This window comes from Lepidothrix coronata, unplaced genomic scaffold, assembly GCF_001604755.1.
Source record: "Lepidothrix coronata isolate B3197 unplaced genomic scaffold, Lepidothrix_coronata-1.0 Scaffold262, whole genome shotgun sequence".
NCBI lineage: Eukaryota > Metazoa > Chordata > Aves > Passeriformes > Pipridae > Lepidothrix > Lepidothrix coronata.
In genome coordinates, this window is record NW_016690442.1 from 259672 (window position 1) to 268283 (window position 8612).

General features: G+C 59.4%; 1 protein-coding gene across 1 annotated transcript; it reads left to right on the forward strand.

Annotated features, from left to right (window-relative positions):
* Window positions 1–2787: 2787 nt before the first annotated feature.
* FOS (Fos proto-oncogene, AP-1 transcription factor subunit) lies at window positions 2788–5490 on the forward strand. The gene is made up of 4 exons (XM_017835718.1): window positions 2788–3080; window positions 3494–3733; window positions 3853–3960; window positions 4090–5490. Exons 1-4 carry the CDS (start codon window positions 2940–2942, stop codon window positions 4696–4698), a joined length of 1098 nt encoding a protein of 365 aa, XP_017691207.1. The 5' UTR covers window positions 2788–2939; the 3' UTR covers window positions 4699–5490.
* Window positions 5491–8612: the final 3122 nt, after the last annotated feature.

The window sequence follows — 8612 nt, forward strand, 5'->3', positions numbered from 1 at the left end:
AGAACCATGCTGCAATCAGCACTCCTGACAGAGAGTGGGTTGGGACTGTCATGTGGCTACCAAAGGGCCATGCCACTGGCATGAACTTCCCCTAGCGGGTGGCCAAATTTAGGCACAGCCATCTCCTGTGCCCAAAGTGGGTTTTGGCTGTGTGGGTTGCACTGGTCCACACACCTCAGGTGCTTTTCTGCCATGGTTTTCCTAGGCCAGGTTCAGTCATGAGCTCAGATGGAGGAGGGGTGTGAAAGCAGGGCCAGGTTCCAGTGCGGCACTCGGGGGCTGAGGAGCTCATTGTTCTGTTGTAAGACTCAGAGATGCAAGCTTTCTCATCTCCCTGTTTGGTGGGAGGAAAACTGGAGGCCAGGCAAGTGGAGGGGTCCCACTGGTATGTAGGATAAGATCTTCATTGGATGGGTGCTGTCCTTCTGCCCTGACAGAACCATCATGGTCCATTCCTCAGATCACGCTAATTTGTGAGGGCCTAATGCCTCTGCTCATTCCTGGCTGGCAAGGGGGTTGAGGAGTCTGCTCTGCTGGCATGCTAGTGAGGGCAGCCCTGTCACCCAGACAGGAGGATTCACACTCTGTTTTGTCCCTGTGGTACCACCTGCTTCCTTTTTTTGTTCTCACACACACTGTGGTAAAATGTGCACACCCCGTGTTTGGAGCAAACGACAAACCCACGTCATGTGTTTTCGCTTTCTCTGTTTCGTTGCTTTCACGTGTTAGAAATGTGCGGCGTCCGTGCACTTTCCGTTTGGTACAAACAGATCACGCTTGGTCGCCAGCAGAGATGGCAACAGATGGTTTGCTTGGGCACAACAAAAATATTCCGGGCTTTGCTGAAGTGGGTTCCCCTCCCTGATTTCCAGACACTTCTTCTGGGGAGGGCAGTTTGGCTAGAGAGGCCCTGGGGCAGTTTGCAGACAGCAGCAGGGCTAAACAGGGATTTTCTGAAATGTGCCTGGCAAATATCTGGGACTTCAGACTGTTTTGGAGGTTCTTGCCCCTGTTGGGAATCAGTGCATCTACCTAGGCCCTGCTGGGGATGTAGCTGCAGACGTTTGGCCTGTTGCTCACCACTGGCAGGGGTGGCAGGGTCCTGGCTTTGCTAATTTGCTGTCACATCCCTTCTCTAGGCCATACTGAGGGGGGACCTCCTCACTGCAGCCTGGGGCTACTGAAGAGACCATGCTCGCCTCGCTACTTCAGCCAGCATGGGGGGAATGCTGGTCAGGGTGAAGAACCCTTGGCAGCACAGGAACCTGGGTGGCTGATGCCTGCCCAGAGAGGGACTAGCCCACGGGCCAGTGCTGAGCTGGTGAGAGCAGCACTGGCCCCCGCGGGTCCTTTCCCAGGGAGCAGTGTGGGCCGTGAGCTGTGGCAGTCCTTGGCTGTCCCCTCTGCTCTGACGGGCAGCTCAGAAATAGCAGCTGGCCCAGTTCTCCCGCCCCCGTGGCCCAGATCTCTAAGAACGGAGGTTGCTCGCGCAGCAACAGCAACAGCAGCAGCATCAGGCGCTGCATTTAGCCCATGAGCTCAAACAGAGGGAGAGGCTGCCAGCAGGATCCCAGCCTGGCTGGGTGACGCTCCTGCCTAGAGACTGCGCTGCAGGCTCTGTTTGTTGCTGTAAACACGCTCGCTGCTGCAGCTTCCCTGTTACTATCTATAGCCGCGATCTCTTGGCTCCCGTGCAAGGCGAGTCTGCGGTCTGGCTCCCACCTTAGCCTGACCTGAGCCAGGGCTGCCTGACATCCCCATCGTGGGTGGGTGTCTCCGGGCTTCGCTACAACGAGGATCAAAACAAAGCCCAAACTGGAGGAAAGGACGAGCCTCACCCCCCTCTCCTCGTCGGTGTTTTCCCGGTGGCCCCTTGCCCATGCCCTTGGCGGCTATCCCAGCGCCTGGGAGCGCTGCTCCCAAGCTCTCCCAACCTCCCCGGGGGGCTGCAGCCCCCCAGGCTTCCCTGGCAGGGCTTCCCACCGCCCTGTGCCACTACCCTCACTCTCGACCATTACTCGCGTACATAATAAACAAGTCAAAAGTGACACATGAGCGTAACGTATTCGTCGCTGCAGCTAAAGGGGGTAGGTTGGACTTTCCGTGCGTAGGGTCCGCCGAGGACCCGTGCCCAGCTACGGGCAGACCCTGCTCAGTGCTGGCGATAGGGCTTGCCTTGCAGCGCAAAGTGTACCCCTGCCCGGCCGGGCCCCTTCTTCGCCGCCTTCCTGGGGGCACCTTGCTCCGCGGCGGGGCTGTGCGGGGCCTCGCCGAGGGGAAGGGGCCACCTGCGCGGGGACGGCGCCCCCGGGGGCAGTGTCAATGCCCCGTAACCCCCGCAGGGCCTCGCCAGGCGAGGGGGGGGAGGGGCCGCCGCGTCCCGAACCCTCCCATCCCGTCCTGTCCCGCGCGCCGCCCGCCCGCCGCACTTGGCTGCAGCCTGGAGCGCTTCCCGTCAGTCACGCCCCCTCGCACAGGATGTATCCCATATAAGGATATCTGCGTCAGTGGGTTCCCGAGCCCGGCCCTACCACTCCGCGCGGGGGGGGAAGCCCCGCCACCGCCCCCCCCCCGCGCTGTCCTGCGGCCTCCATGCCCCCGCGGCCGCCCCCCACCCCCCGCTGTGGGTTTCTCCCGCAGGGGGCGGTGGCAGACGGCGCGCGGCGCGGCCCCGGGGAGGCGCGGGGCGGGCGCGGGGCAGGCGGCCACCCCCGCGGCCGCGGGTGGCGCGGCCCTGGTGACGTCGGCGGGAGGGTATAAAAGGGAGGCGCGGCGCGGTACTCCAGCAGCCCAGGCAGCCCCGGCGGTGAAGCGGAGAGACGCGCGGCGCGGACCGGGCACAGGGACGCACGCAGCCGACTCCTCCTCGCTTCATCCCCAAGGACGCTTCACTACCGTCGCGTCACCTCTCGCCACCGGCTTGCACGCACCGTGCCGACATGATGTACCAGGGATTCGCCGGAGAGTACGAGGCAGCGTCCTCCCGCTGCAGTAGCGCTTCCCCGGCCGGGGACAGTCTCACCTATTACCCCTCCCCGGCAGACTCCTTCTCGAGCATGGGATCGCCCGTCAATCCACAGGTGAGGCTCCGAACGTGCCGGCTGCACCCTCGCCGCGGGGCAGGAACACTCGGGAGGGGAGGGGACGGGACGGGACGGGAGCGGGCGGCGCGGGGCTCGCGGTGTCCGCGGAGGAGGTCAGGCCGGGGACTGTGCGCGGGGAGCGGCCCCGGTGCCCAGGCGGGGCGGGCGGGGGGTGCCGTGGCTCGGGCCGCGCTCTGCGGCGGGTGTGTAAAGCGGCTTCATTGATGAAACGCGAGTTCATTGAGGAGACTCCGGAGCAGCGTCTGCGTCAGCGCAGACGTCAGAGATATTTATAACAGGCCGCTCTCGTGTGGAGCCGGCGCTGGCAGCGCGGCGCCGCGGCCCCGGGGACGGCGGGGAGCGGCCTGGGCGCCCCGCTGACGGCACCCCCCCTTTCCTCTGACCTACAGGACTTCTGCACCGACCTGGCCGCCTCCAGCGCCAGCTTCGTGCCCACGGTGACGGCCATCTCCACCAGCCCCGACCTGCAGTGGCTGGTGCAGCCCACTCTCATCTCTTCGGTGGCCCCCTCCCAGAGCCGCGGGCACCCCTACGGCGTCTCGGCCCCTGCCACCTACTCCCGCCCCGCAGTGCTGAAGGCGCCGGGCGGCCGCGGGCAGAGCATCGGCCGCCGGGGCAAAGTCGAACAGGTGAGTGGGGACTGGAGTTCTTAGGGGTATGGGGGGCAGGGGGGTGCGCGGCTCATGGACTGCCCCGGCCGGGGACACCGGGCTAACAGCGGGACTGAGCGGCCTCTCTCTACCCGCAGCTGTCCCCGGAGGAGGAGGAGAAGAGAAGGATCCGCCGGGAAAGGAACAAGATGGCAGCGGCCAAGTGCCGCAACCGGCGGCGGGAGCTCACCGACACGCTGCAGGCGGTAAGTGCTGCCCGGGAGGCGGCGGGGGGGTGGGGAGAGGGGGTACCCGGCGGGCGGGGGTGGCAAAGACGAGGGGGACTCCAGCCGGGAGCGATGCCGGCCTTGGCTGACAGCCTGCTCTCTCTGCAGGAGACCGACCAGCTGGAGGAGGAGAAGTCTGCGCTGCAGGCAGAGATCGCTAACCTGCTGAAGGAGAAGGAGAAGCTGGAGTTTATCCTGGCGGCCCACCGGCCCGCCTGCAAGATGCCCGAGGAGTTGTGCTTCCACGAGGAGCTGGGGGCTGCCACCGCACTAGACCTGGGCACCCCCAGCCCCCCCATGACAGAGGAGGCTGCCTTTGCTCTGCCGCTGATGCCTGAAGCGCCGCCGGCCGTGCCGCCCAAGGAGACCGGCAGCAGCGGGCTGGAGCTCAAGGCCGAGCCTTTCGACGAGCTGCTCTTCTCCACGGGGCCGCGGGAGGCCTCCCGCTCCGTGCCTGACATGGACCTGCCTGGAGCCTCCTCCTTCTACCCGTCGGACTGGGAGTCGCTGACTGCCGGGACCAGCGGTGAGCTGGAGCCCCTCTGCACCCCCGTGGTGACCTGCACCCCGTGTCCCAGCACCTACACCTCCACCTTCGTCTTCACCTACCCCGAGGCAGACGCCTTCCCCAGCTGTGCTGCCGCGCACCGGAAGGGCAGCAGCAGCAATGAGCCCTCGTCTGACTCCCTCAGCTCCCCCACCCTCCTTGCCTTGTGAGGGGCTCCAGCACTGACTGACCTGCTGGGCCCCATCCGCTGCCCATGTACCCCCACGGACTTGCAGCTGTGCCCCAAGGGGCTCCCCAGGCCTGGGGAGGGCCCTGCCACCACCACCCCCTGTCTGGCCTGGTGCCCCGGGGCCTGGCAGAGCGTCATGCACCGAGGTCTCGCACCTCTTCCAGAGATGTAGCAAATCGCATGGAGTTTGTCTTGTCCCCAGTGGCCCATCCATGAGAGCTGGTAGTCTGTAGCATGTCCCACATGGCTGGGTAGGTGACTCCCTCCCCTCCTTAGTATCACTAGCATTAACTAATTAATCTCTTGGTTTTAAATGATTGGAATTTAACCTGGTGCTGGGTATCTCCAACTCGTATCTAGTGCAGCTGATTAACAATAACTACTGTGTTCCTGGCAATATCGTGTTCTGATGACTTAGCAATGACCCATCTTACGTGGGGGGAAAGAGACTCTATTTTATTTTCTAGTAGGTAGATAAATAGCTATATCCATGTACTGTAGTTCTACATTGATGTTCATTGTAACTTTACTGATCATGCATTGTTGAGGTGGTCTGAATGTTCTGACATAAGTTTTCCATGAAAACGTTTTTATTGTGTTTTTAATTTATTTATTAAGACGGATTCTCAGATATTTATATTTTTATTTTATTTTTTTCTACCTTGAGGTCTTTTTTGACATGTGGAAAGTGAATTTGGATGAAATTTAAGCATTGTTTGCTTATTATTGTTCAGAAACATTGTCAATAAAAGCATTTAAGTTGACTGCTGGACCTGTCCTTGTGTTACCTTTCGCATTGCTTGCCTGTGACCTCAAAGGAGTTCCCCAGCCTCTAATTTGCGCTGGGCTTTATAAACTGCAGACTGCTGCTAGCTGCCTGAGGCTTAGGATGCATCAGGGTGGGAATACCATTTAGGCCAGCCCTGCCCTTGTCCTAGTGTTAGTCAGGGCTGGCTGCAGTTACACCCTTCCCACCCATCCTAGTGGGCAGTAGGGTCACTCCTTATGGCCTTTCCCATCTGATCTGTCTGGCTCTGGTCCCCTCCTGTGCCTCTGTGTGTCACCTGCTGTGGCCTTTCAGCAACTAGCTGGAGGTCTTGCTGGAAAGGAGGTGAAAGTTCATGCCTCTGAATCAGGAAGGCCATGTCCAGGCTGAGGCCCCTATGATCATTTGCATGTGCCTACAAGCCCAACTTCCTCCTCCTCCCTTGGGAAGAGTGGGCATGCACCCTGGCTCTGGGTGCCCCTGGATGTGGTCTGGTTCTTTGGTACAGGAGAGGAGGAGAAATGTTTGTGCACTTGCTTCTCACTTTAGGCTAAATGGTATAAGGCAAACCACTGCCCTTGCCCTTCAGTTTCCATTAAAGCCCACCCAGTCCTTGAATGAATGAGTTAGAGCAAATGACACAAACACACGCTAGGAACATAATCCCTCCCTGGGATCTCTGCAGTGCTGCCTCTCCTGCCTAAGTTAGTTTAGGGGGGATTGCTATTCTCCCTCATTCCTGTTGCTTGTGCAGTGAAACCTGTGCCCCTCTGGCAGACAGCAGCTGGGCCAGGTCCACCCTGCATGCAGAGCATGAGTCTGCTCCCTCCCTAATAGCTGCATGTGAAGAATCCCATGAGAGCAGCAAGGCTTTGCTGACAGTCCCCAGCCCTGTCACTCCAGCTTCAGAACTCCTTTCTCAAGATGAAAGGAAAGATGCCACCTGCACTGACATGTGTGTCCAGCTGAAGGCCACCTTGACACCATGCTCCCAGGAAATTTTGGCAGGCTGGTATTCAGGGCTGGGTTTCTATAACTCCACATTTCCTGGTCACTGCAGCAGGCTCTGTTTTTTTCACCCCTTCCCTAATCAGAACACACACAGGATGTACCTCATCTCAATAGCGCATACTGCAGCTCCATGGCTTGCTCAACAAGGCCTGCCCTGTGCAAAAGCAAATATTACACTGCAGCTTCCTGTCTTTCAACAATAATCTGGAGGCAGAGCTGACAAGTGATGAAGAATAACCCCAGTCACTACTGAGAAGGAGCTACTTTCACATTGCCACTTGAGTTGATGTGGGCAACACCCAGGTGCAACAAATGCACAGTAGCACTGAGCCATGAAGCAATCATGTAGGTGTAGTGCAAGACAGTCAGACTTATGTGACAAGTAACCTCGTGAAGTCAGTAAATCTGGAATCACAACGTGCTATCTTGCTGAAAGACCATCAGGTTCAGAGCTGGAGAATTCAGAGGTCTTCAAGAGCCCATGCATGCTGTTGAAATCATGACATCCAGCAGAGGCAGAAAGGAGCAGGGGTCCACTCAGTCCCAAAATACCACACACTCCCCTCAAAGTGATCCTGGCCCCATCATCTCTCACAATCACCGGAAAGGTTAAAGCAAAATTTAGTGTTGAATTCGGAGAGACGGCAGTCCTGCCTCCTAACCAAGGCTTTTCTTTTTAACAGCAGTGACAGCAAGTGCCAAGTGTGTCAGCTTTTGCATTTGTTACGCAATGATGTCAAACTCGGGGTGGCACTACATGAGACATGTCTAACCCCAGGCTCCAGCCCTACTCCTTGCCTTCAGACATGAATGACCCAGAATTCAGGATGCGCTACATAAAATTTATGGTGTGTCATGAATGTGATTTATCTGCTTCCTAGAATTTGAGAATTATGTAGTGAAGTTGCACTTAAATCAGTGGGAATCTTGCCACTAACTTCAACAGAGCAACAATCTCTGCCTGCAGTGGATTGCACGCATGTGCTTCAATTACTATCTGTATCTGATACATCAGACAGATACCGACACAGAGCTTTGTGAAACAAAACAGTGAAACGAGATAAGGCAAGCAAGAAACGCTCGTGTTATTTCTGACACCTCCTGTGCTCCTGATCCCTCTGAGGGCAGTAGGGTAATTAATTCTTAGAAATGTAATTGCAACATGAATAACAAAAGCAACAGGATAACTGTTACCAGGAGTTACAAAAAGTAGAGCTGTAAACCAACATGAAGATCCTTAAACGCATTTATGGTAGAATAAAGACGGGCTGCCCAGCTAAGCCACCCCGGGTACCGCAGGGTGCTGCAGATCCAGGGCTGCCTCGGTGCTGGCAGCAGCCGCAGCCCCGACACGGTCCTACGAACCCCCATGGCACTGCTGGGGCGCTCCTGCCCCCGGGCCGCGGCGGGGCGGCCGCTGCCGGTACCTGAGATCAGCGCGGCGGTTCCCGGCGTCGGGAAGGCCCCCTCGCAGCCCGCGGGACTCTCCCGGCGGGAGCTGCGGACACAAGGCGGGCACAGAACGGGCCATGCCCACACCCCCGGCCCCGCCCCGGCCCCTCTGCGCATGCGCGCCGCCGTGTTTACTGTTTGGTTGCCGAGGCGGCGCGCGCGGGCGCGCCAGGGACGTGACGTGACGTCCCGCGCCCCGCGGGGACGCCGCGAGCCAGCGCCGTGACGCGCGCGCTTCCGGCCGTGCCCATATATGGCAAAGCGGCAGCGCGGCGCTTCCCGGGGCGGCGCGGGGCGCGTGAGGCGGGAACGGCGCGGGAGGGAGCGCGGGGGGACGGGGGCGGGCACCGGGACGGGCGGCCCCGACCCAGGATGCCCACGGTGGGCTAACAAGGGAGCCTCGTCCCCGCTCCCCCCCCGCCGGCACTCTCGTTCCCTTCGTGGGTTGAGGTGTCCGGAGAAGGAACGGGGGTTTTCCCACAGCTGGGTGCTGAGACCCAGGCGGGCTTACGCGTAACGGCTTGTAGCTCCTGCTGTCCCCAACTAAGTTTCCCTGGCAGCACCCCTCCACCTGGAAATCTCCATAGTCAGCTCTGAGCTGGAAGAATTGACCTGTGATGGTGGAAAATCAAAGGTGATGGAATTTGACTTAACATTAAAAATAA

What these genes read in the sequence shown, in the direction of transcription:
- FOS (XM_017835718.1), top strand. Translation starts at nt 2,940, where the DNA reads ATGATGTACCAGGGATTCGCCGGAGAGTACGAGGCAGCGTCCTCCCGC. An exon ending in GCCGGGGCAAAGTCGAACAG is followed by an intron (nt 3,734 to 3,852) that starts GTGAGTGGGGAC and finishes CTCTACCCGCAG; the next exon opens with CTGTCCCCGGAGGAGGAGGA. An exon ending in TCACCGACACGCTGCAGGCG is followed by an intron (nt 3,961 to 4,089) that starts GTAAGTGCTGCC and finishes CTCTCTCTGCAG; the next exon opens with GAGACCGACCAGCTGGAGGA.